The sequence below is a fragment of the Aotus nancymaae genome, unplaced genomic scaffold (assembly GCF_030222135.1).
Source record: "Aotus nancymaae isolate 86718 unplaced genomic scaffold, 86718_ANA_hifiasm-v0.15.2.pri h1tg000006l, whole genome shotgun sequence".
In the NCBI taxonomy this organism is placed as follows: domain Eukaryota; kingdom Metazoa; phylum Chordata; class Mammalia; order Primates; family Aotidae; genus Aotus; species Aotus nancymaae.
In genome coordinates, this window is record NW_026988417.1 from 38,322,486 (window position 1) to 38,350,099 (window position 27,614).

Here is a 27,614-nt window from a genome sequence, read left to right on the forward strand (position 1 = left end):
TTTAGTTGTTGATGGAGAATGTTTTATTTATATAATTTTTTTCTGTACAGATGCTTCTGTCCTCATCTTTATATTTGTCTTCCTCTTTTCACTGAACTGTAAAATTCCTGAAGGATGAGACCTGGGCTGTTTAATGCAATCTGTACAATCTCAGCAGAGCACAAGCATCAAGTGGACATCTGATAAACTTTAATAATGATCAAACACAAGTAAAAATAACCACTGAAAATATAAAACTCAACAAGAGACATAAGAAAAAAACAGATGGAAAACAAGAAAAATTCTTAGTTTAGAATGATGCTATACGTAACTTGTAAAATATTTAAGTTTATTCATGAGATTATATTGGTTTCCTTATTTAAAGAAAAAAGGAAAAATACAATTAAAAATAGAAATTAAAATGCAGAACCAAGATAAATATTTTTGGCTCGGCCCAGTGCGGTGGTTCATGCCTGTAAACCCAGCACTTTGTGGAGGCTGAGGCGGGCGGATCATGAGGTCAGGAGTTTGAGACCAGCCTGACCAACATAGTGAAACCCTGTCTCTACTAAAAATACAAAAATTAGCTGGGCATGGTGGTGGGAGCCTGTAATCCCAGCTGGTCAGAAGGTAGAGGCAGGATAATTGCTTGAACCAGGGAGGTGGATGTTGCAATGAGCTGAGATCGTGCCGCTGCACTCCAGCCTGGGCGACAAAGCGAGAGGACATCTAAAAAATATTTATCTTTTTGGCTCTTGGACTAAAAAAAAGATTAGTGAGGAAAACCAAGAAATAATGGGGAGAGAAGAAAACAATACTACTAATTTTCTCTTTATGATTTAAAAAAAAACACTGCTAAATTTGACTGGCTTAAAAAAAAAAAACCTTTTGGCCAGGTGTAGTGGCTCACATCTGCAATCCCAGCACTTTGGGAGGCTGAGGCAGGTGGATCACAAGGTCAGGAGTTTGAGATCAGCCTGGCCAATATGAAACCCTGTCTCTACTAAAAATACAAAAATTAGCAGGGCATGGTGGCGGATGCCTGCACTCCCAGTCACTCAGGAGACTGAGGCAGGAGAATTCCTTGAACCCAGGAGGTAGAGGGTGTATTGAGCTGAGATCACGCCATTGTACTGCAGCCTGGGTGACAGAGCGAGACTCCACCTCAAAGAAAACAAAACAGAAATCCCACCTTTTAACCATATGTGGGGTGATTGTAAATTAACGGTGATGATCTTTTCGAGCTAAAAAATCAGTGACACATTTCATTAAAACAAAAGGATCAAAGGAACTTTAACCAGACCATACATGTAAAGGCTATTTAGCATAGCATTTTCATGGATTCAAAGTACATATTTAATGACAAGCAAACCAATAACCAGAAAAAATGAAGACTGTCCTTCCCTTTATAATATGATATTAAAGTACTGCCTATGGACAATTTATAAAGTGTTTGAAGTTTAATTTTTATTTTACAAAAATTGACACTATTAAAACCAACATGATTATCTTTCACTCATCCAATAACTGAGCTAACAGTATTATAAAAATAAGTAAAAAAATTCTAGATTCAATTACCAGATATGCGAATACCCATATAGCTAGTATAAATCTGATGATTAAAAAAATAATTTTGTTTCCTTAAAAACACTTGGTTCATTTACCATTTAATATCAGATAGATATTTGCTATCCTGAAGTACCAAAAAAATCACAAATAAAAATGGTAATGTCTACACTTTAGGTTTCTTGTTAGGTGGATCCTGAAGACTAAACTTCGGAATTTCACCAGAAGGAGCATATGGAATTCTCTTGGAAGACACCTTTTTGCCAATTGTTTCAATCTGAAAAAAAGAATTTTTTTAAGAGAACTATTAATAATTACATAAGTATAAGAATTTATAATGTACTGAAATGGGGGCAGGGGGAATCTAGAATTTTTTTTTTTTATCAGAAAAGGATTCTCAAGTTGTCTGGGTTGCTATGAGAGATCTTAGGTTTTTTCCCTATTTTTTCTTTCTAGAGTTAATCTACACTTCATTTTAATATTCATAACTAGATTTTCTCATTCCTGCCACTCCCCACATCTGACTCCCTCAAAGTAGTAAATCATGTGCTACCAGTCTTTAGAAACGTATGAAAATAATTAACAGACCAGATTCCAGTGAGTTCATATTTTATCTCAAACCTTATTCTCACTTCAATTTCCCTTATACTAAAAAGCCTTCAAAAGCTAACAGCATAATTCTTTTTTTTTTTTTTTTTTGAGATGGAATTTTGCCCTATTGCCCAGGCTGGAGTGCAGTGGGATGATCTTGGCTCACTGCAACCTCCTCCTCCCAGGTTCAAGCAATTCTTCTGTTTCTGCCTCTTGAGTAGCTGGGATTACAGATGTGCACCACCATGCCTGGCTAATTTTTGTATTTTTAGTAGAGATGGGGTTTTACCATGTTGACCAGGCTTGTTCGTCTTGAACTCCTGGCCTCATGTGATCCACCCACCTTGGCCTCCCAAAGTGTTGAGTCACTGTGCCCAGTTTGTAACAGCATAATTCTTTCTTGCTCTGTCTCCCAGGCTGGAGTGCAATGGCACAATCACGGCTCACTGCAACCTCCGCCTCTTGGTTCAAGCGATGCTCCTACCTCAATTTCCCAAGTAGCTGGGATTACAGGCGCCTGCCACTGCGCCCAGCTAATTTTTGTATTTTTTCATAAGGACAAGGTTTTGCCATGTTGGCCAAGCTGGTCTCGAACTCCTGACTTCAGGTTATCCACTCACCTCGGCCTCCCAAAGTGCAGGGATTACAGGTGAGTCACAATGCCCGGTATATAACAGCATAATTATTACGAGTTCAGGCTTCAGAGTCTGAAAGGCCCCAGCTGGAATCTCGACTGGCACTTGCTGTGTTACCTAAACTCTCCAAGTCTTTCTTCCTCACTTGGTAAATTGTGTTACCACCACTTACCTCAAAGGGTTGTGGTAAGTACTAAATTAGGTAAAGTGCTCAGCACACAACAAGCCAGCCTTCGTTAAATGATAATTTTGTTTTGGCTATTACATTTTTCATTTATTCTAAATATTCAAAATCATCATCTTACCATTAAAAATACTACTACTTCAATAGTCATGAATTTATCTCCCCTCCCTGGCAGAGATAAATATACTACTTAATTTTCATAAGTTTTTTGAATTAAAAAGTAATATTTAATTCTGGCTCATGCCACAAAGGGCTTCCGCTTTATATTAACCAGTTGTCTTAGTGACTTACAAATTCTCCTTATTTAGTGATTCCATTCCTAATTGTTTTCTTAATCCTCACTAGGAAAGTTAACTTTTATAATAACTCAAAATCATTTAAAATATGTATTTCTCTACATATCTTTTCCCTTAGATGAGTAAAACAGGAATGAGAGAAAATGTGTCTATGCCTTGCAAATAACCTTTTAAAAATAACATTCCTGGCCAGGCGCGGTGGCTCATGCCTATAATCCCAGCACTTTGGGAGGCCGAGGCAGGAGGATCATGAGGTCAGGAGTTCAAAACCAGACTGGCCAACATGGTGAAACCCCATCTCTATTAAAAAATACAAAAATTAGCTAGGCATGGTGGCTCGTGCCTGTAATCTCGCTACTTGGGAGGCTGAGGTAGGAGAATTGCGTGAATCAGGACCCGGGAGGCAGACGTTGCAGTGAGTTGAGATTGCGCCACTGCACTCCCACATGGGCTACGGAGCTAGACTCCGTCTCAAAAAAAATAAATAAATAAATGAAAAAAATAACATTCCTGAGTTTAGTCATGACTGGGAAAAACAGTCATGTTGTTACTCACTAAGGAGGGGTGAAAATAGAAGAGTCCCCAAGGTCTATGATGGAAGAGTTCACAGACAAGGATACCATTTCTTTCCACAAGCAAATCTCTCATGAATGAGAAATAGGCACTGAGTTCTAAGTAAGAAGAACCTTCAACAAGTTGGTGAGAGGTTAAGAGAACCAGATCAGATATTTTTGAATAGCAGATCAGGCCTTACTGGTACCTCTCCAAGATAGCTGGTGCTGAGAGGTACATAGCAAGCTATCAAATACTCCTGTTTTTCTGCTCTGCTTGGGCACTATATTGACAGCAATCCCAGGGCATATTTTTTTATTCTTCCTAACTTACTCTACCTCCCCATCCTCCCATCCACATACACACACTGCTCTGAGGAAATGGAAAGTAGCTCCTTTTTAATACTTTTGGGACTCCTTGGAGAACTGAAATAGATGTTAACATACAAATACACTGTTCTGGGTGGAGGCTTCTGTCAGCTTTCCAAATGTTCCATAATTGACAAACTGTTTTTTGTTTTTTGAGACAGGGTCACCCAGGCTGGCATGCAGTGGCATGATCTCACCTTACTACAACCTCTGCCTGCCAGGCTCAAGCAGTTCTTCCACGTCAGCCTCCTGAGTGGCTGATATTACAGGCGCAGACCACCACGCCTAGCAAATTTTTGTATTTTTTTGGAGATGGGGTTTTGCCACGTAGGCTAGGCTGGTCTTGAACTCCTGGCCTAAAGCAATCCATCTCCACAGTCTCCCAAAGTGCTAGGATTATAGGTGTGAACCAAGACATCTGGCCAGTTGACAAACTTTGAATCAGAAGAGGGCCAGCACCATTGAAACTCCCATGTGTTCCATTCAGACCCCTCACAGCACTGGGACAGAATGAGTACCGTTCAGAGTACTCAGAAGATATAGGATGAACACATGCTGATTGACCAGTACCTCTTTCTTCCTGTATCTTTAGATCACAAATTTAGGGAGGAAACAGAGTAGTCAGAAAAATCCCACAGAGACTTCCTAGAGAACTGACATGTTGCCCCAGAGTTACGTTACTGCTAAAGAAAATATGAAAATTCTAGGCTGGGCGCAGTGGCTCATGCCTGTAATCCTAGCACTTTGGGAGGCCAAAGTGGGTGGATCACGAGCTCAGGTGTTCGAGACCAGCCTAACCAATACAGTAAAACCCCATCTCTACTAAAAATACAAAAATTAGCTGGGCGTGGTGACATGTGCCTGTAATCCCACCTACTTAGGCATCTGAGGCAGGAGAATCGCTTGAAACTGGGAGATGGAGGTTGCAGTGAACCAAGACTATGCCACTGTACTCCAGCCTGGGCGACAGAGCGAGACTCCATCTCAAAAAAAAAAAAAAAAGAAAAAGAAAATTCTAAAATCCACGCAATGGATTTAAAAAGCAAATGAGCCCTTGTCCCAATTGTTGAAATAAACTTCTGATATTGATTTTGTTTTCCAAAAGAATTTCCCTAGAAAGAAGGTATCATCTTTTTTTTTTTTTTAAGACGGGGTTTCACCATGTTAGTCAGGCTTGTCTTGAACTCCCGACCTCAGGTGATCCGCCCGCCTTGGCCTCCAAAGTGCTTGGATTACAGGCGTGAGCCACCGCACCTGGCCAGAAGGTATCATCTTAATCAGCTACACATATTCTGACCTGCTATGGTGGTCTTTTGATATGTCACTTGACTAGATTATAGTCTCCAGTTGCTGAATCAAACACTAAAGACCAAACCAAAAAAAATTAAAAACCAGTCCAGGATCATGATTACCTGGAAGCCAATGGTCTGTAGTTCATTGTGGAGCCCATCCAGGACACGCCGTCCATCAAAGATAAAGGCTGGCTTCAGCATTTTTTTATGAATACGTTCATAATCCAGTTCCTGTAAAGACATACCACAGGAACAATTAAAACACATACATGAACACATATACTCAACCCCAGCTGATAGTGGAGCACCTCTAGAATTTTCCTTAGTATCATTTCTGTTACCTTACCTTAAACATGTCCCACTCAGTGCAAATAACAACAGCATGGGCACCATCACATGCTTCATATGGATCCTTGGAAATGGTCACAAGCCGGGACACTGTAACAACAGCAACAACAACAACAAAGAAAACAGAAATAAGAAAGGAGTTATTTTACATTACAGTAGTTTCCCCCTTATCTGAAGGGATACATTCTAAGATCCCCAACTGTGGAGAGTACTGAACACTATATATACTTATACACATACTTGTTTTTTTTTTAATCTGACAGCCAAAAGTCACTAAGAGACTAATGGGCGAGTAGCACATAAAGTGTGGATATGCTGGACAAAGTCATGATAAATGTCTTAGGCAAGATGAAGCAGCATACAATTTAAAACTTATGAATTATTTCTGAATTTTCCATTTAGTACTTTCACACTGCAATTGACCACAGATAACTGAACCCGTGGAAAGCAAAACCACACATGGGGGATAGTACTATAGATATTCTAACATTAGGACTGCAGGAGGAGTTGGGGATCATCTGATTGTAGAATCAATGCGAATGACGGAGAGAGGCCCCAAACCCTGCTCTGAAAGCATCTCCTTGGAACTCTGGGACTTTGTGGAATATGCTGGAAAAATACTGGCCCAATCAATCCAAAGCCGACCACTTCAAATCAATGTTGATGACATTATGCCTAAGACTTTCATTTCAGAGAAATGAGGTTTAAAAGAGGGCATACCAATGATATAAATGATAAAACTGAACAACCTAAAGTTCCCAGATGATAACAAAGTATTCATCTGTACTCAAAATGATTTATGAGACTCAAAGGCATACCTTGGTCATCCTCTGAAACACCTGGATGAGAAAGATCCACAACTATTTGTTCCCTAGGTACTTTTGGATCATATATATGGAGGTGTGCGCCTTCATCCATCAAATATTTGCTAATATATATACTTGAAGATTCTCTAAAGGAAAAAAAAATCAGTATTGCTAAGCTTTACATGGCATTATATTCTAATACAAGGGAGTTTAAGATACAGGTAAGATTCTATTTCTTAGGCTGGTTAAGTGGTGAAGATATGGATGTTTATTTTTATTCTTTATATATATACATGTATTTTATGTACACATCCACCAATCAAAAAATTAAGATGAGTTAACGCACTCTCAAAGGGGTTGAAATATTTAAAAAAACTGTTACCTCGTATCACCAGTGTCCTTTTTGAATGCAAACCCCAAAATAGCTATCTTCTTATCAGTTACTGTATTAAACAGACTATCTATGATCCGGGAAGCAAACCTCCTCCTCTGGTAGTCATTCATGTCTATGACCTGAAATTACATGTACAATTGTGCAATGATTAGTTGAAAGAGGCACAGCCTGTGACACACATTACTCAGAGTTTTATGGTGAGTGCTACTGTACAAATATAGTGCTTACATTTTAACAGGAGGCAAAAATTAACCAAACTTTAGTGCCTATGCATTTAAAAATAATAAAAAAAGAACCACTCATCCCTTTCCTTAAAGCCATCCAAGGCCAGCTGTGGTAGCTCACACCTGTAATCCCAGCACTTTGGGAGGCCGAGGTAGGCGGATTGCTTGAGCTCAGGAGTTCAAGACCAGCCTGGGCACCATGGGAAGACCCTATCTCTACAAAAAATACAAAAATTAGCCAGGCATGGTGGCATGTGCCTGTAGTCCCAGCTACTTGGGAAGCTGAGGTGAGATGGCTTGAGCACAGGAGGCAGAGGTGGCAGTGAGCCGAGATCGTGCCACTGCACTCCAGTCTGGGCAACAGAGCCAGACTCTGTCTTAACAAAAAAGAAAAAAAAAAGCCATCCGAAAAATTTTTAATTTCATTTGGCTTGATTTTCCATGCATAAGGCTGAGACGGATGCAAAAAATGGAGAACACAACCAAGTTTTTTTTTGTTGTTTTTTTTTTAAGACGGAGTCTCACTGTATCACCAGGCTAGAGTGCAGTGGCATGATCTCGGCTCACTGCAACCTCTCCCTCCCGGGTTCAAGTGATTCTCCTGCCTCAGCCTCCCGAGTATCTGGGACTATAGGCATGCGCCACCACGCCCAGCTAATTTTTTATATTTTTAGTACAGACAGGGTTTCACCATATTGGCCAGGATGGTCTCAATCTCTTGACTTCGTGATCTGCGCGCCTCAGCCTCCCAAAGTGCTGGGATTACAGGCATGAGCCACTGCGCCTGGCCCCCAAGTTTCTGAGGTTCAGCTACTAGACCAGCCTAAATAAGGCACATAGGAAACCATATTCTCCTTAGCCCATGTCTCTAAACTCTGTGGAAAAAAGCTATAAGCAATCAAACACCTTCATTTGCTTGTGCCTACTATTCACCAAAGTTCCAGTGGAAAGTGGACAGGGAACAAACAACATGCAGAGTTCTAGCTGCCTCTGGATGAAGCATAACACCACAAACATTTGACAAGGTTTTTCACTAACTAAATGTTATAAGAGTTTCTGATCACTTAATCTGTTAAATTTAGGTTGGTGACCAGGTGGGCATAGCAAAAGAAACTTTTTTTAAGGCTTTAAGCTTCCAGGACCATCTCAATCAAACCTTGAGAGCTTAAGCAATTAGCCCAAAGTGTTGGAAAATCAAGGGTTTATCTGCATTTTTCACACAATGAACAGTGAGATAAAGCCATCATGATGGATTGGGTGGAATGACACTAACTGTATCTATTTTCCCTTAAAAATGTGCATTTCTGGCCGGGCATGGTGGCTCACGCCTATAATTCCAGCACTTTGGGAGGCCAAGGTGGGCAGATCACGAGGTCAAGAGATCGAGACCATCCTAGCCAACATGGTGAAACCCTGTCTCTACTAAAAATACAAAAATTAGCTGGGTGTGGTGGCACGTACCTGTAGTCCCAGCTACTTGGGAGGCTGAGGCAGGAGAATCACTTGAACTTGGGAGGCGGAGGTTGCAGTGAGCCGAGATCAAGCCACTGCACTCTAGCCTGGGTGACAGAGCGAGACTCCATCTCAAAAAAAAAAAAATGTGCATTTCTGATTAGGCAGGGTGGTATGCCTGTAGTCCCAGCTACTCAGGAGGCTAAGGTGGAAGGATCACTTAAGCCCAGGAGTTGGAAACTAGCCTGGGCAACACAGTGAGACCCTGTCACTAAAAAGTTAAAAATTTTAAAAAAAGAAACGTGCATTTTTTTAGATTCCCTCCCATATCCACTGCTGAAACCTGAAAAATTATAAACTCAGGGGGAAAATATTTGGGAAAGGCACATATACTGACTAGTAATTTGGGCAAATTACTTAATATCTCTGTGTCAGTTCCCTCATATAATAAAGGGGATACTTTAGTGACAAGGTTTAAATGAGATACTGTATACCAAGTACCCAAAAGAGTACCCAGTACAGGGTAAGCATTCAATAAACATCAACTCTACTTCCAGAGCTCACAAGGCTTCCAATTTGGGAAGGGTTTCTAATTTTGGCTCTTTGAGTCTGAAAGGTCCAAAACAAATATCAACAGATACAAAACCACTTAAAAGCATTAAAATATAGGTTCTTTTTTTTTTTGAGACAAAGTCTCACTCTGTCATCCAGGCTGGAGTGCAGTGGCAGGATCCTGGCTCACTACAATCTTCACCTCCTGGGTTCAAGCAATTTTCATGCCTCAGCCTTGCTAGGCCAGTCTCGGACTCCTGATCTCAAGTGATCTGCCTGCCTCAGCCTCCCAAAGTGCAGGGATTACAGGTGTGAGCCACCACACCTAACCAGCATTACAATATAGGTTCTTACTTTATTTTGATTTTATGCCTTTCAAGGTAGAGAAGAATTAGGCTAGGTTCAGTGGCTAATGATTATATTCCCAACACTTTGGGAGGCAGAGGTGGGAGGACTGCTGAGCCCAGGAATTCGAGACCAGCCTGGGCAATTTAGTGATACCTTGTCTCTACAAAAAAAATTTTTTTAAAAATTAGCTGACATGGTGGTGCGTTCCTGAAGTCCCAGCTGTTTGGGAGCTTGAAGTGGGAGGACTGCTTGAGCAAGGACATCAGTGATGTGAACAGCGACGGCACCACTGCACTCTACCCTGGGTGACAGAGTGAGACCTTGTCTCAAACAAACAAAAACAAAAAAGACAGAGAATTATAATTAAGGATAATTGTTCTTATTTTACTCTGGGAGCAAATTTAGTTATAAAATTAGAATACTGGTTTCTCAAAAATTTCCATTACCATTGATTAGCAGGAAAGATAAATAAAAATGCAGATATCCAATAAATAAACATAAAATAAGCAAATTGAATATACTAATTGTTGAGTTCCTGGAATAAATAAATTCAGTCAAAAAAATTTCATGGACAAAAAGTGACATGCTTAATGAGAAGCTAAACAGAGATTACTATTATTATTATGTTAGAGACAGGGTCTCACTCTGTTGTCCAGGCTACTGTGCAGTGGAGAGATCATAAGTCATTGGAGTCTCCAACTCTTAGGCTTAAGTGATCCTTCCACCTCAGCTTCTCGAGTAGCTAAGACAGCAGGTGTGCAACACCACGCCTAGCTAATTTTTAAATTTTTTGAAGAGATGGGGTCTCACTATGCTGCCCAGGCCAGTCCTGAATTCCTGGCCTCAAGTGATGCTCCTGCCTTGGCTTCCTAAAGTGCTGTGATTACAGGTGTGAACCACCATGCTTGGCTAAACAGAAATCAACTATAAAGATGAACACCTGCTGCCAATAACGAGCGACTTCTGGCAAATTCAGAGCCTCACAGAGATAAACCAAATTCAGAACATCCTTTTGGAAGCAGCTCCCACCAAACCCTGCAGAAAGAAAAAAATGAACAATATTTTAATGTAAGAACAAGACAACTTGATCATGTGACAAATTTCTTTATACTAAATCAGAAAGCTTATATTAAGATTTTTAAGTAATAAAATTCAGATGGATAATTAATGGGCTTATAAATTGCATAAAATTTGCAGGCAACTTAACAACTCCACAAGTAACTTCCAAATAATTTTCTAACTAAAGTTTCATAATGACTACCTTTAACATTTTGTTTCCTTTTATCCCCTATTTTTTTCTCATTCATCTAGTATGACTGCCTCACATCCTTTACTTTAGCACAAGGTCAGCAAACTTTTTGTTTTTTTGAGACAGGGCCTCACTCTATCACCCAGGCTGAAGTGTAGTGGTGCAAACATGGCTCACTGCAGCCTTGACCTCCCGGGCTCAGGAGATCCTCCTACCTTAGCCTCCCAGGTAGCTGGGGCTACAGGTGTGCAACACCATGTCTGACTAATTTTTTGTAATTTTTTTGTAGAGGTGAGGCTTCACCATGTTGCCCAGGCTGGTCTCAAACTCCTGGGCTCAAGCAATTCGCCTGCCTTGGCCTCGGCCTCCCAAAGTGCTGGGATTATAGGCATGAACTTCTGTGCTTGGCCTGGGTCAGCAAACTTTCATGGTAAAGGGCCAGACAGTAAATATTTCAGCCTTTGTGGGCCATTCAGTTTCTGTTGAGACTATTAAACTCTGCCATTGTAGCTCAAAAGCAGCCATAGACAATATGTAATCTAATGGTCATGGCTACATTCCAATAAAATTTATATACAAAAACAAGCTGTGGGCTGGATTTGACCCACAGGCCATAGTTTTTCCACCCTTGCTCTAGTGCAATCCAATATGCTATAAGGAATAATAGGCTTTGGCATCAGAAACATCTGGTTATTCATTAGTTGCATGACTTGAGCAAGTTGCACAAATTTCCCTGAGTGTGAATCATCTCTAAAAAGAAAATAACAGCACCTTCCTAACAGGTTAAAAGGAATAAATGAGATATATAAAGTGCTGGTACTGAACCTGGCAAATAATATGCTTTCAGTAAATAGTAGCTCTTTTTATTAGAGAAAATTTTTAATTTACCAACACTGGCTTTTAGAAACTTGTTTCCAATTCTCTGGTCCATTCCAATGGCTGTTGCTACCTCTTCTACATCAGCTCCTGTGGCTTCACACAGAGCACTTATGGAGTTAATGCTGCTTATTCTCTGGGCAAGAAAAGCATTTGCCGCCTTAAAAAAAAAAATAGAGAAGAGTAAGATAAACCAAAAGAGCAATTTTATACATCTAGTTTATATTTCATTGAGTTGATGCAGATTACTGAGGGAGATACATAAGATACTCATGGGCTCAATTTGAGAAGACAATGGATGTAAGGGAAAATGTTTTAAATTAGAGAGGACAGATGATTAAGAAAAAGGGTAAAGGGAGGGAAACAGTGATAAAAACCAAATTACTATTTTAAGATTGCAGAATTTTTCAGACTATTTTATACCCTGATATTTGATCCCTCTTGTGAAAATTATTTCATAATTTGAATGTGCCAGCATAACCTCTTACTACTATTAAAAAAGTATCTGTGTAGCTTATCAGGCTTAAAATAAATAAATGCTTGGCTTTAATTTAATGGAGAGTTGAATGCTATATACTAACCAGTTTGGAAAGCTCTGAAGACCAAGTATTAGTGGTGAGGATCTTTTCTCTGGGAACCCAGTGCTCATATACAGCACAAAGGGCCTGCACAGCTCTCTGGCCCTCTGGAGTTTCATCCCCTCCAATCAGTACTCTGTCTGGGTTCTTTAGGTCCTTGATGGCCGTTCCCTCTGCCAGAAACTCAGGGTTGGACAGCACCTAGAATCCCAATACAAAGGAAAGGGTTTTTTTTTGTTTTATTTTGTTTTTTTGAGATGAAGTCTCGCTTTTGTCGCCCAGGCTGGAGTGCAATGGTGCAATCTCGGCTCACTGCAACCTCCGCTTCCCAGGTTCAAGTGATTCTCCTGCCTCAGCCTCCCGAGTAGTTGGGACCATAGGCACGTGCCACCCCGCCCAGCTAATTTTTGTATTTTTTGTAGAGATGGGGTTTCACCATATTGGTCAGTCTGGTCTCAAACTCCTGACCTCAGGTGCCTGGAAAGTTTTAAGCTAGAATTAATTATGAGCAACTTTAACATATCAGGATTTACATAAGAATAACCAGTATCTAATGCTTCATTTTTCATACCTGTAAATTCAAGTTGGGTTTTGTGTTTGCATCAAATATGCGACGAATACTTTCTGCTGCCCGCACTGGAACCGTGCTTTTCTCAGTCACAATTTTGTACCCATTTGAGTTTTGCACAATGCGTCTAGCACAAGCTTCAATATACTTCAGATCTGCTGCCCGGCCTTTCCCCATTCCATAGGTTTTTGTTGGAGTATTCACCTGATGAAAGTATATGGGATAAATAACAGAGTACCTATGAGATAGTGATTTTGAGATATACCCTGAACTATTGATTCAAGTGCAGAGGTAAAAATCATCAGTAGCCTTGATTTAATCCTCCATTAGATTCACAGAAATAATACATTTTATAAATATAATCATCAGAAGAAACAGCTTGAGGCATCTAGAGAATTCATTCAATAAATTTTTGTTGGGAAGCTACTATCTGTGTGCCAGATAACCAGGGCAGGCAGATTCCAGTTAAGCCCCAAAAATATACAAATGAATGAGTCAGTTATCCTAAAGGATTTCACAATCTGAAATGAAACAGAAGCCTTCTCTTATTCCTTTATTGTATATATTACAATAGTCCTTAAAAATGAGCTTTAAAACGCCTTTTTTTGTTTGTTTGTTTGTTTTTTTGAGATGGAGTCTTGCTCTGTTGCCCAGGCTAGAGTGCACTGGCACAATCTCAGGTCACTGCAACCTCCACCTCCCAGGTTTAAGCGATTCTCCTGCCCCAGCCTCCCAAGTAGCTGGGACTATAGACACGCGCCACCATGCCCCACTGATTTTTTTGTATTTTTGGTAGAGACGGGGTTTCATAAGTCATGCAGGCTGGTCTCGAACTCCTGACCTCGAGACATCCATCCATCTTGGCCTCCCAAAGTGCTGGGATTATAGAGGTGAGCTACCGCACCTGGCCTTCTTTTCTTTCTTTTTTTTTTTTTCTTTTGAGATGGAGTCTTACTTTGTTACCCAGGCTGGAATGATCTTGGCTCACTGCAAACTCTGCTTCCCAGGTTCAAGCAATTCTCCTGCCTCAGCCTCCCGAGTAGCTAGGGCTACAGGCGCATGCCACAATGCCAGCTAATTTTTATATTTTTAGTAGAGATGGAGTTTAGCCATGCTGGACCTGGCCTCCTTTTTTATTCCTCTATTTTTACAGTCCTATATTAACAGTCTTTTAAAATATCTACAGTATCATTCACAAATGCTTTCTGAGCTCATTAAAGCTAAACATTATCTATCATCTTCAGGATATAGAATACTATGTGGACAAAGACTTTTTTTTTTTTTTTGAGACAGGGTCTTGCTCTGTTACCCAGGCTGGAATGCAGTGGCGAAATCTTGGCTCAGTGCAAACTCTGCTTCCCAGGTTCAAGCGAATCTCCTGACTCAGCCTCCTGAGTAGCTGGGATTATAGGTGTGCCACAACACCCAGCTAATTTTTGTATTTTTAGACTGGGTTTCACCATGTTGGCCAGGGCGGTCTCAATCTCTTGAACTCCAGTGATCTGCCCGCCTCAGCCTCCCAAAGTATTGGGATTACAGGCATGAGCCACCACACCTGGCCAATGGACAAAGACTTTCCTATAGGGTAAAAAAAAAATTCATAAGCCCAGAGCCTAGGCATTTAGTTTTGGATTACAGTAACCTTGGAGAAGTGTGGCAGCCTCTGCCTCAATGATCTCATTGGAAAATGAGGATAGCGGGCTCTCTAAAAACTAACACATGAGTGTGCTCTGACAAAATGAAAGTGCTCTGAAAAGTCTAAAACTTAAAGGGAATAGGAATTATTTTTGAAATAATAGAAAGGAGTAATCACTCTCTTCTCTTGATAAGATTATAACCTAATGGGAGACTAAATAAAGGAAACAAGTGAAAATAAATCAAAACTTGAAGATTGAGTTGAGGTATGAAAAGCAGAAGGAAAAAGTTGTTTATATGCATGGAACAACTTAGGGCAAGAGTTAGATGTAATGGAGTACAGAAAGGCAAAGGCAGCTCATGATGTAGGGTGAAACTGGCTGGAGATGGAAGCTGTCTGATCAAACAGTTGAAAACTGATTGCTACAAAATGATTCCTGTCTGGCATTCAAAAACATATTATTTTTAGATGTCCTTTCTGCAAAAAATTCTCCTATTACCATTCCAGGCTCTGGTCACCTAAAAATTAGACTAAGTAACTCATTTTTTCCAGGTACCTACTCGAAAATATTCTCTTATTTTTTTATGCCTCTACTCTAACTTTCTGCAAGTTTAAATAGGAGATGGGTAGGTAAGTCATAGAAGCTGCATCAGTTTCTCTGAAGTGATTAAGGAGGTCAAAAAGAAGAGGCTGAATTCTTTCTCTTTTTTTTTTTTTTTTTTTGAGACAGGGTCTCCTTCTGTAACCTAGGCTAGAGTGCAAGGTGCAATGATGGTTTACTGCAGCCTCAACCTCCAGGGTTCAATCAATCCTCCCACCTCAGACTCCCAAGTAGTCAGGATCACAGACGCACAGCACCATGCCCAGCTAATTAGAGACAGTATTTGACCACGTTGTCCTTGCTGGTCTCAAACTCCTAGGCTCAAGCAATCTGCCTGCCTTGGCCTCCCAAACTGCTGGGATTACAAGCATGAGCCATCATGCCCAGTTTGTAAAGATCTTAAGTCATATAACACCCTCCTCAGCTTCCAGTTGGTGATAGTTATATCATTACATACAGAATATTTGAGTAGATGGTTACTAGGACAGCAAGATATAAGTTGCTTTGGTTCAAATATTGAATTACTACAGTTTAATCTCAAGTGTTGGTTCTGTTTTTTTCATTATAAAGGTAGGACAGTTCAGCTACATTATGAGGCAAAGGTGTCTATTGGTTAACTGATAATCTAACCAACATATGCCAAGTTATAAACAATTAATGTAAAATTCATTTAGATAGGAGATGCCTCTAAGTTTGCAAACTGATTTTCTTCATCTCACCTCTGCCAACCACTGGAAACAAGAAATGATGAAATAAATATGAAATATACTATTATCACATGTGCTCTCAATGTTACCAGCATTTCCTAGTTCTGTATCTCAGATTAGAACTTTCTTTGAGTTTATTTGTTCAATGACTTGAAATGACATATTTGACCATATGATTACGGGGTTTTGTGAACTGTTAGACAAAGTGACAACCAAAATGCAACTGGACAACTCTATACTAAGCAATGTTGAGGCTTAATACGAATGGATTTACCATTAAAATATGATAAAACTTTTATATAGACATTATATAAAATTCACACAGCAAAGGAAAATACTTACAGAAATAAATACAAGATCAGCTTCTTTGATGGCATCATCAATATTGGTAGAAAAAAATAGATTTTTTCCTCGACAGGATTCTACCACTTCTTTTAGTCCTGGCTAGAAAGAAAAAAGAAAAGGAATTGTACATATAACTTGCCAGTTATGTGAGATAACCTAATCATATAGAATTACTTTTGTTAAAGGGGACAGTAATATGGTAATTTAAATGTGTAGGTTGCTCTCAAATTATCTTTGTAGAAAAGTTAAGGATCATATACCAAAGGCCACAAGTGCACATCCTATTTTTTTAATAGAGACAGAGTCTCTGTCACTCAGGCTGGAGTGCAGTGGTGCAATCTCAGTTCACTGCAGCCTCTGCCTCCTAGGCTCAAACAATCCTCCCATCTCAGCCTCCCAAGTAGCTGGGACCACAGGTGCCACCACACCTGGCTAATTTTTGTATCTTTTTTTGGTAGTGATGGGGTTTCAAAATTTCACTGTGTTGCCCAAGCTGATATCAAATTCCTGAGCTCAAACAATCCTCCTGCCTCAGCTTCCCAAAATGCTGGGATTATAGGAGTGAGCCACCATGCCCAGCCCATTTATTTTACTTACTTATTTTTCAGACAGAGTCTCTCTGTCACCCAGGCTGGAGTGCAGTGGCATGATCTCGGCTCACTGCAACTTCCATCTCCCTGGTTCAAGCAATTCTCCTGCCTCAGCCTCCCAAGTAGCTGGGATTACAGGCATGAGCCACCACACCTGGTCTATGTTATTTTATTTTTTGATACAGGGTTTTGCTCTGTCCCCCAGGCTGGAATGCAGTTGCATGACAACAGCTCACTGCAGCCTTGACCTCCCAGGCTCAGGCAATCCTCCCACCTCCTCCTCCCAAAGTGCTAGAATTGTAGGAGTAGGCTACCACGCCCTGCTTCATAAGTATACTAAATAAAGCAAAATGGAAATTGCTATTGAACTTGTTACAGTCAGAAGAGCAGCTCATTTAATGCTTTGTCATTGTTTACCATGTGCCTCACTCATAAGAGTTAACTATTAACTCTGAGTATCAACACGATTTTCAGGAAATTCAAGGTCCTCTGTGATTTCAAGCAAATGTACTTTGCATTGTCATTATGATTGCACATATTTTACTCCCAATAATTCAGGCCATACAACTGGCTGTGAAAGTCAATTTATTCTTTATACTTAAATAAATGTATATTTTCTAAATCCTATTACAAGAAACCCTTTTATTTTAAAAAAATTCCTAGTTTAACAAGAGATATATTTATGTTAAAAATATTGAGGAGTATAAAACCACTTAACAAATATCCTTACAAAAAGAAAATCAAGCCTAAATCTGATTGGACCTGTCCCTGTAGATCTAACTACCAATTTACATAAAATAAAGAATAAGTTGAAAAACTCCAAGGGAACTCAACCAGCAAAACCCAGACTGAAAAATTTCTTTTTTTTTTTTTTTTTTGAGACAGAGTCTTACTCTGTCACCCTGGCTGGAGTGCAGTGGCGACATCTCGTCTTACTGCAACATCCACCTTCCAGGTTCAAGCAATTCTTGTGCTTCTACTCCCAGGCAGCTGGGATTACAGGCGCACAGCACCATACCTGGCTAATTTTTGTATTTTTAGTAGAGATGGGGTTTCTCCATGTCGGCCAGGCTGCTCTCAAACTCCTGGCCTTAAGCAATCCACCCGCCTCAGCATCCGAAATTGCTCGTATTATAGGCATAAGCCACTGTGCCCGGTCTAGACTGTGAAAATTTCTAGGCAATAAACAAACTAGTTTCTTCAACCAATAGAAGAGAAAAAAGGGAGAGGAAACTGTGAGGATTAAACTATTATGGGCTACCAGACTCGGCAACATGGTGAAACCCTATTTCTACTAAAAAAATTTCTTTAAATAGCTGGGCATGGTGGTGTGTGCCTGTAGTCCCAACTATTCAGGAGGCTGAGGTGGGAGGATCACTTGAGCACCCCCAGGAGGCGGAGGTTGCAGTGAGCCAAGATCAGGCCACTGCACTCCAGCCTGGGCAACAGAGCAAGGCCCTCTCTCAAAGAAAAACAAAATTATCTTTTAGAGATACATGATAAAGTATTTATGGATGAAATTATAAATAACCAGCATGGTCGTAGTTGAGAAGGGGGACTGGCCATGTAGATAACAGTTGAAACGAGGTGATAGGCACATGGAAATTCATTGTACTATTATCTTTAATTACATGCTTGAAATTATCCATAATAAAAAGAAAACAGGGGCCGGGCGCGGTGGCTCACACCTGTAATCCCAGCACTTTGGGAGGCCGAGGCGGGTGGATCACGAGGTCAAGAGATCAAGACCATCCTGGTCAACATGGTGAAACCCCGTCTCTACTAAAAATACAAAAAATTAGCTGGGCGTGGTGGCACACGCCTGTAATCCCAGCTACTCAGGAGGCTGAGGTAGGAGAATTGCCTGAACCCAGGAGGCGGAGGTTGCGGTGAGCTGAGATTGCGCCATTGCACTCCAGCCTGGGTAACAAGAACGAAACTCCATCTCAAAAAACAAAAAAAAGAAAGAAAACAGACCTAAAGCACTGAAGCTCACTCTTAGGGGAGAAGCTTCAAACAATATCTATGTTGTTGAGTGCCTTCTACTCTATGGGTGCTTTTTCATAGATTCCCATATCTTATATTCCTATAGATAGCAGGCAGACCTAACTTAAGAGATAAAACTGGATTGAGACTTTCCTTCTAAAGGCCTAACGCAATTACAGTCTATGTTTGATAACAGTCATAAATAAACAAGCTTTGGTGGGGCGCAATGGCTCACACCTATAATCCCAGCACTTTGGGAGGCCAAGGAGCGGGGGATCACCTGAGGTCAGCAGTTTGATACCACCCTGGCCAACATGGCAAAACCCTGTCTCTACTAAAAATACAAAAATTAGCCAGGAGTAGTGGTGGGCACCTGTAATTCCAGCTTCTCAGGAGGCTGAGGTAGGAGAATCATTTGAACTTGGAAGGCAGGTGTGGCAGTGAGCCAAGATCGTGCCATTGCACTCTAGCCCAAGTGACAATAGTGAAACTCTGTCTGAAAAAATAAACAAAAAATAACCAAGCTCTTCTGGGGAAAAAAAATAAACATATTAATGTTAGCTAGCAAATGCTATCATCAAATTTGCAAATGCTTTCCTGTTGAGTTTCAAAAGCATAATATGAACTCATTTTTCGGTGAAATAGCAACAACAAAAAAGGCAACTGAGATAGCTCAGTAAAATAGTTAAAAGCATATTTTTCTAAATTCTCTAAATTCACAAAATTTTGAAATTTCAGTTAAAAATATTTGTGGCACCAAACTCTAAATATGAAAGATGCCATTTATCCGTCTAAGGTTTGCCTGATGTTAGTACAATAATCCAAAAATATATTAAACTTATATTCATATTATAAAAACAGTTTATTTTTACAGTATACCACTTTTTAACTTTATTATAATATGGCAATGATACTAACAGACAAAATTAGAAAAAAGGGAAAAAGGCTGGGCATGGTGGCTCATGCCTGTAATCTCAACACTTTGGGAGGCTGAGACAGGTGGATCACTGAGTTCAGGAGTTCAAGACCAGCCTGGCCAACATGGTAAAACCCTGTCTCTACTAAAAATACAAAAATTAGCTAGGTGTGTTGGTGGGTGCCTCTAATCCCAGCTACTTGGGAGGCTGAGGCAGGACAATCGCTTGATCCCGGGAGGTGGGTGTTGCTGTGAGCTAAGATCGTGCCATAGCACTCCAGCCTGGGCGACAGAGCAAGACTCCACCTCAAAAGAAAAAAAGAAAGAAAGAAAAAGAAAACAGGGAAGAGAAAAAATTACCCATAATCTCACTGCACTAACACAACCATTCTGATAGACTTCTTTCTGGTCATTTTTCCCACCCACATTACCCAAAGTAATGTGTTTTAATGTCCATAATGTTTTTTGTTGTTTTTTGTTTTGTTTTCTTTTCTTTTGTTTTGTTTTGTTTTTGAGATAGAGTCTTGCTTTGTTGCCCAGGCTGGAGTGCAGTGGTGCAATCTTGGCTCACTGCAACCTCCACCTCCCAAGTTCAAGTGATTCTCCTGCTTCAGCCTCTCAAGTAACTGGGACTACAGGCATGTGCCACCACGCCTGGCTAATTTTTTCTATTTTTAGTAGGGATGGGTTTTCACTGTGTTAGCCAGGATGGTCTCCATCTCCTGACTTCGTGATCCGCCTGCCTTGGCCTCCCAAAGTGTTGGGATTACAGGTGTGAGCCACTGCGCCCGGCCAATGTCCATAATGTTTTATATCCAGATTTTTAAAATTTAATTTCTTATCAGTTGCACTTATAGATTTTTACATTGATAGTGTAAATAAATTATTTAATAAAACAGAAAACAAAGAGCATAAAAACAGAGTTGTTTAATATGTTTACCTCATAAATAGGAAGTGTAGGAGAATTCCACGCATTGATTCTTGATTCATTGACATCAACAACCGTTACCCTGATTTCGGGACACATATGAGCAATTACACTACATGTGGGTCCTCCAACATAGCCTGCACCGATGCAACAGATCTTCTTAATTTCAAACATGATTGTACTAGAAGGAAAACAGTAAGATTGTTCTAATATTGAAAACAGAAAATTCGAAGAGATCATATTGTACATTCATTACACTTTATAAAAATTGTCAAGATGACAGATATCTGGAAAGATTTCCTACATTCACTCTGAGGAAATATGAAAATAGAGATTTAAAATATAACATTCCAATTGGATGACCTATCCTGTTCTCAGCTGCACTAGCATAAAACATATGGAAAAAAACTACAGTAACTGATATTACTGAAGGGGAGCCACAAAGATTATAATGACCTAATATTTAGAAAGTAAAATCTTTCTTAGGCCTATAATACACTAGGACAATTTTGATTGCTGAAAGTTCCAGGATGAACATACTTGTACAATTCTTGCTTAAATAAATGCTAGTGTACAAAGATGAAGGTTTTTTGTTTTGTTTTGTTTTGAGACAAAGTCTTGCTCTGTCGCCCAGGCTGGAGTGCAATGGTGTGATCTTGGCTCACTGCAACCTCCGCCTCCCAGGTTCAAGCCATTCTCCTGCCTTAGCCTTCCAGGTAGCTGGGACTACAGGCATGAGCCACCACACCTGGCTAATTTTTTTTTTTTTTTTGTATTTTTAGTAGAGATGTGGTTTCACCATGCTGGCCAGGCTGGTCTCAAACTCTTGACCTCAAGTGATCTACCCATCTCAGCCTCCCAAAGTGCTGGGATTACAAACATGAGCCACTGTACCCGGCCAAAGATGAGTTTATAACAGGTTTAGATTATGATGAGATAGAATAAGATTAGTTCCACAGTCCAGAATTGGCCTCTGAGATTATATGCCCTACACACAAATTTGGCTTTCGAAGTTTATTTTTAGGTACTAGGCAATGATCTTAAACTCCATTTCAACTTTAATCAGAAACCATAAGATGGTTAAAGAAAATGTAATTTCTGTAATTACCAAAGCTGTTACACAGATTTTTTTCTTCCCAATGCCAGCAGAAAAGTGGGTTACACAGATTTTGATAGGTTTCAAAAGCATTAGGTAAATTGATTCACACTAATCAAAATTACAAGGAACTGATTTATAAACATAAGTATGCCCATTTATCTGTTATAATGAGAAATATCAAACTGATCATATTCTTAGAAGCAAAGAAATGATTTTGCCTTGCCAAGACCTCAGATATCATCTAATCTAACCCATTCACAGATTGCAAAGAGAAGGAAAATGGTAATCAGAGAGTTTAAGAATTTGTTAGTATACTCCTGTATGAATCAGAGAACACATTCTGGAAGGCTGGCCTAATTTGGATGCCTGGCAAGAAGAATATCCCTATTATGAAAAAAGACAAAGCATATAATTAAGATTTTCCAATTTTGGCTTGAGTCTGTTTTAAACAATGTTATAACTTTTCATTTGGTTCTCTGGATAGATTTTCCTACTATAAGAAAATGAGCTGACTCATCCATGTAAGTACTCTGGACTGTTTGTAGCCTGTGTTAATAAACTACTAATCTGGCTTCTAAATTGATCTTTTAGTGCTGCAGATATCAACTCATGGAGTCTGATCCATCATGACTTTTTTTTTTTATTATTTATTCTTTTTGAGACAGGATCTCACTTTGTCACCCAAGCTGGAGTGCAGTGGCACCATCTCAGCTTACTGCAGCCTCTGCCTCCTGGGTTCAAGTGATTCTCGTGCTTCAGCCAGCCAAGTAGCTGTGATAACAGGTGCTGCACACCACCACACCAGGCTAATTTTTGTATTTTTAGTAGAGACAGGGCTTTGCCATGTTGCCCAGGCTGGTCTCAAACTCCTGAACTCAAGCAATCTACCCGCTTCAGCCTCCCAAAGTGCTAGGATTACAGGCATGAGCCACCGTGCCAGGCCCCTCATGACTTTTAAAAAACTATTAAAAGAAATAGAATTTTGGCCAGGCGAGGTGGCTCATGCCTGTAATCCCAGCACTCTGGGAGGCCAAGGTGGGCGGATCATGAGGTCCAGAGATTGAGACCATCCTGGCCAACATGGTAAAACCCCATCTCTACTAAAAATACAAAAATTAGCTGAGCGTGGTGGCACGCGCCTGTAGTCCCAGCTACTTGGGAGGCTGAGGCAGGAGAACTGCTTGAACCCAGGAGGCAGAGTTTGCAGTGAGCTGAGATCACACCACTGGACTCCAGCCTGGTGACAGAGCAAGACTGTCTCTCAAAAAAAAAAAAAAAAAAAAAAAAAAAAAAAAAAAAAAAAAAAAAAAAAAAGAAAGAAAAGAAATATAATTTTGGGGCCGGGCGCGGTGGCTCAAGCCTGTAATCCCAGCACTTTGGGAGGCCGAGGCGGGTGGATCATGAGGTCAAGAGATCGAGACCATCCTGGTCAACATTGTGAAACCCCGTCTCTACTAATACAAAAAATTAGCTGGGCATGGTGGCGCGTGCCTGTAATCCCAGCTACTCAGGAGGCTGAGGCAGGAGAATTGCCTGAACCCAGGAGGCGGAGGTTGCGGTGAGCCGAGATCGCGCCATTGCACTCCAGTCTGGGTAACAAGAGCGAAACTCCGTCTCAAAAAAAAAAAAAAAAAAAAAAAGAAATATAATTTTGGTAAAATAGTAAAAATGGACAGAATTTTGAATCATATGATTCAATTAAATAAAGCAGTATTCTTAACCATATGAAATAAATTTTTAAAAATTATTTATTCTGGCCAGGCATGGTGGCTCATGCCTGTAATCCCAGCACTTCGTGAGGCTGAGGCAGGTAGATCACCTGAGGTCAGGAGTTTGAGACCAGCCTGACCAACATGGCAAAACCTCATCTCTACTAAAAATACAAAATTAACCAGGCGTAGTGGTGCATGCCTGTAATCCCAGCTACTCAGGAGGCTAAGTCAGGAGAATCGCTTGAACCTAGGAGGCAGAGGTTGCAGTGAGCCAAGATCACACCATTGCACTCCAGCCTGGGCAACAAGAGCAAAACTCCATCTAAAAAAAAAAAATTTATTCTGAGTTGATATTAAAAGTAAATTAAGATATTAAAAAAATTAAGATTCAGGCCGGGCGCGGTGGCTCAAGCCTGTAATCCCAGCACTTTGGGAGGCTGAGGCGGGTGGATCACGAGGTCAAAAGATCGAGACCATCCTGGTCAAAATGGTGAAACCCCGTCTCTACTAAAAATACAAAAAATTAGCTGGGCACGGTGGCGCGTGCCTGTAATCCCAGCTACTCAGGAGGCTGAGGCAGGAGAATTGCCTGAACCCAGGAGGCGGAGGTTGCGGTGAGCCGAGATCGCGCCATTGCACTCCAGCCTGGGTAACAAGAGTGAAACTCCGTCTCAAAAAAAAAAAAGAAAAAAATTAAGATTCAAAAATTAAATCTGTTGTAACAAGATATACATGAGAAGTCTCACTCCAGCCCCTTCTGTATCTACTTTGCTATCCCCTACTTTGCTTCCACACAAGCAACCCTTGTTTCTTGTATATCTCCCCAGCTACAAGTAATATATATTCTAATAATCTTGTCTTTCTAAATTCCATAGAATACCATATATACTATTAACACCTGGCTTTTTTCACTTAATTAAACCCAGTATATTTAGAATACCTAAAAAGTAGAATCTCAAAGTAATGTTGGACCAAAGGATCTTTTAGAGTTACCACTTAAAATAGCCAAAATGTTATTAGTTCATAGCCAAAATGATACTAGGGCAGCCTTTACCTTCAATCTCAACCAGGACAGATTCTGCTAACACATATATTAAAAGTAGAATCAATGTCTACTTGTTGCAGCTCCTGGGCTTAAGGAGTTCATAGTTTAATAAGGCACAGCCAGGCTAACAGTTCTTATTTGCTGCTGCTCCCTGATGTATCCTTGACTCCTAGAACAGCAGCCTCTCAATGATTATTAATTGAATGAATAACTCTCCACAAGGGTCTCTCTTTTTCAGATGAAGACTTCTATGTAAATAGCTTTAGTTCAGATTGCTGATCATAGTATTTTTGCAGTAATTGACCAGAATACTATCAAGTTCTTTTTTTTTTTTTGACACAAGGTCTCACTCTGTTGCCCAAGTTTAAGTGTAGTGGCACAATGTGGGCTCATTGCAGCCTCCACCTCCCAGGTTCAAGCGATTCTTCCACCTCAGCCTCCCAAGTAGCTAGGACTACAGGCACCCGCCACCATTCCCAGCTAATTTTTGTATTTTTTGGTAGAGACAGGGTTTCACCATGTTGGCCAGGCTGGTCTCAAACTCCTGACCTCAAGTGATCCACCTGCCTCAGCCTCTCAAAGTGCTGGGATTACAGACATGAGTCATCGTACCTGGCCAAGTTATTTTCTTGAGTTAGCGTGTTTCCCCAGAGTTACTACCTTTTTTTTTTTTAGATGGAGTTTTGGTTCTTGCACTCCCAGGCTGGAGTGCAATGGCTTGATCTTGGTTCACCGCAACCTCCGTCTCCTGGGTTCAAGCAACTCTCCGGCCTCAGCCTCCCGAGTAGCTGGGATTACAGGCATGTGCCATCACATTTGGCTAATTTTGTATTTTTAGTAGAGACCAGGTTTCTCCATGTTGTTCAGGCTAGTCTCAAACTCCCGACCTCAGGTGATCTGCCTGCTTCGGCCTCCCAAAGTGCTGGGATTACAAGTGTGAGCCACTGCACCTTGCCCCCCAGAGTTACTTCTTATCTGCCTTGATTGTAAGACCACATTTCAACTTGCTTTACATACATCAGCTAGGGTAGACTACTGATGGCAGGTGGACCTGCATTATAGAACTGGATGTGTTTTACACAAGCTTTATTTTGGGTATTCTTGCCTTGCTATTTCCCATGAAATACGGCTTATAGATGACAATGGGAAAATTACTGAAGAAGCTGATGTACAATCTGTGCAAGTCCAGTTAAATGGTCACTTGGAAGTTTCAATAAAATCTTCAATAAACTTTAACATGGAGTTTGACATAGTGCTAGTGATACACTTTGCATGACACAGATGTCTTCCAACTCTATTTTCTATTTCTACTTTCATGTACCCTCTGGTCCTCTATTGTTCTGTCAGAGACATGGGAGTGTTTCCTTGTTAAATGGGTTATTTTGAAATGAATTTTTACCTCTGTATGTTGGGAAAGTCACAACAAACCAAACCATTCTGAAACTACTCTTCATGTAAAATGTCATAAATTCAAATAAACATTCCAACCCAGAAGGGGTCACTAACAAATAATATATGCCCTACTACAGCCTAAACAGAATACAATTCTTCTAGCCCCAGCTCTCTACAGCATACTTTGCATAGGTACCCAGGAGCTAACAATGGGCATTATAGTTGGATACATCAGTTTCACACATCATTTTAATCATTTCCAGAAATTAAACAGTAAAAGATGCCTGACCAGAGAAAAATATTTAATCAGTAAGAAAGCCGGTATAAACTTTGTATCTAAGGGTTATCATGTAAAGCTGTGGAAGTAAACAGGAAGGAAGATGGATTATGCTTATTCAGTTACAGATTTTGTTAAAAAAAAAAAAAAGGAGTACAGCAACGGGAGAAGAAATGAAATCCTTTCAATCAGGGTTGTCTATCCCTTACCTTAAACTGGATCCTGGCCACTAACAAGCACATCTCAGAGCAGACAGTCAGCTCTTTCATTTCCAGAACTCCCCTGAAGAAAGACTACTGTTCTCCATTTCTTAGGGGATTTGAAGAAACTCAAAGGCTCACTGTGTCTTTGAGGTCTGCGGATAAACAGCTACTGCTCTGTATGCCCATGAATAGATTCCTACCAGCAAACCCCTCTTTTCTCTATACTAGTATTCCCAACCCTACTAAGTTATCTTCCCAAATATTTATAGGACTTATAATTTTTTTCAAGATCTCACAAAAACATGGTCTCCCGAGGCACCCAAGAAAGGCCTTCCCCGACATCAAACAGAGCAATTCTAGGGTGTGGGGGCCAAGAATGGATTCTAGCACATCCCAGACAGATATCACGATAGTCTTAGGATTTTGCTCTCAAAAGGGCTTTCTGGCTTCGTTTCTATTTGGTTTCTTAAGAGAGGCAGCCTGAGAAAAGCAGCAGCCCCTCAGGTGAGCATACGCTTAAACACAAACAAAAGACTACGACTCTGCAGCCAAAATGAGGTCCCCAACGAGAGAACCGCTTCCTGTGGTGGGCGTTCGGCTTTGGAGGCAGCAGGGAAATCTCATCCAAGTCAGAAAGTGGGTAGAAGCAGAAAGAGAAGGAGCTGGAAGACTCAGCGAGTCTTGAATAAGAAGCCCAGGCTACCCCGTCCCAAGGACAGCAGTTCCAAAATGCGGTTCCCGCCCAGAGCCTCAAAAAGACGCAGGTCGTGAGACTGGAAGCCCGGGACCGAGCGCAGCGAGCGACTGGGAGCAGTGCGCACACCCGGGAGCATCCCGCCCCGGCGGCGGGGCCAGCCCAGCAGCGGCGCTCACCCACTTACCAGCAGCAAGCGCGGGGACCGTTCCTATCCCGATCGTTCGGACAGCACCTTCTTACACGCCGCGCTGCCGCAGCTTCTCCACCCGCGCCCCGCTCTGCCTGTGCTCCCTCTCGGCGCACGCCTCTCCCTCAGGCTGCCACGCGCTGCAACCTCAGTCCAGGGCCTGAGCCCGTATTTAAAGGCTTCGGCCGGAGAAGGCGGAGGCTTCATTCCCCCGCAGCCAGGCCCTCCTGGATTCTGCCCTCAGACTCTTCCTAGCTCCCCCTTCCGCTACACAAGACTCTAGGCCGGGTCCCTATTTCCTTCAGGGCCTGGGGCGGGGTGACGGGTGTGGGGCTGGTCCTGGAGGGGCGGATCTGCCCCGCCCCTGGCCAAGCTGAGCGAATCCGCTCGGGCCAGCTCAGCGGTTCCGCCCCTACCGCGAGCGGCGCTGGGCGG

General features: G+C 41.1%; 1 protein-coding gene across 2 annotated transcripts; it reads right to left on the reverse strand.

Annotated features, from left to right (window-relative positions):
* On the reverse strand, positions 1-27,466 carry UGDH (UDP-glucose 6-dehydrogenase). 2 transcript variants are annotated; one of them, XM_064366480.1, is made up of 12 exons: positions 27,177-27,466; positions 20,580-20,748; positions 16,145-16,246; positions 12,862-13,062; positions 12,294-12,491; positions 11,725-11,872; positions 10,528-10,622; positions 7,000-7,130; positions 6,630-6,763; positions 5,810-5,901; positions 5,584-5,694; positions 1-1,822 (listed from the first exon to the last, which is right to left on the reverse strand). In XM_064366480.1, exons 2-12 carry the CDS (start codon positions 20,739-20,741, stop codon positions 1,712-1,714), a joined length of 1,485 nt encoding a protein of 494 aa, XP_064222550.1. In that variant the 5' UTR covers positions 20,742-20,748; positions 27,177-27,466; the 3' UTR covers positions 1-1,711. The 2 variants fall into 2 exon arrangements, with proteins under 2 accessions (XP_064222550.1, XP_064222555.1); XM_064366485.1 differs by lacking the exon at positions 27,177-27,466 and adding an exon at positions 26,302-26,578.
* Between the last annotated feature and the right edge of the window lie 148 nt (positions 27,467-27,614).

Coding starts and splice junctions, on each gene's coding strand:
- UGDH (XM_064366480.1), bottom strand. CDS start 20,741: ATGTTTGAAATTAAGAAGATCTGTTGCATCGGTGCAGGCTATGTTGGA. Junction 11,873..12,293: donor CTTCAGAGCTTTCCAAACTG/GTTAGTATATAG, acceptor TTTTTTTTTAAG/GCGGCAAATGCTTTTCTTGC. Junction 1,823..5,583: donor TACAGACCATTGGCTTCCAG/GTAATCATGATC, acceptor TCTTTTTTTCAG/ATTGAAACAATTGGCAAAAA.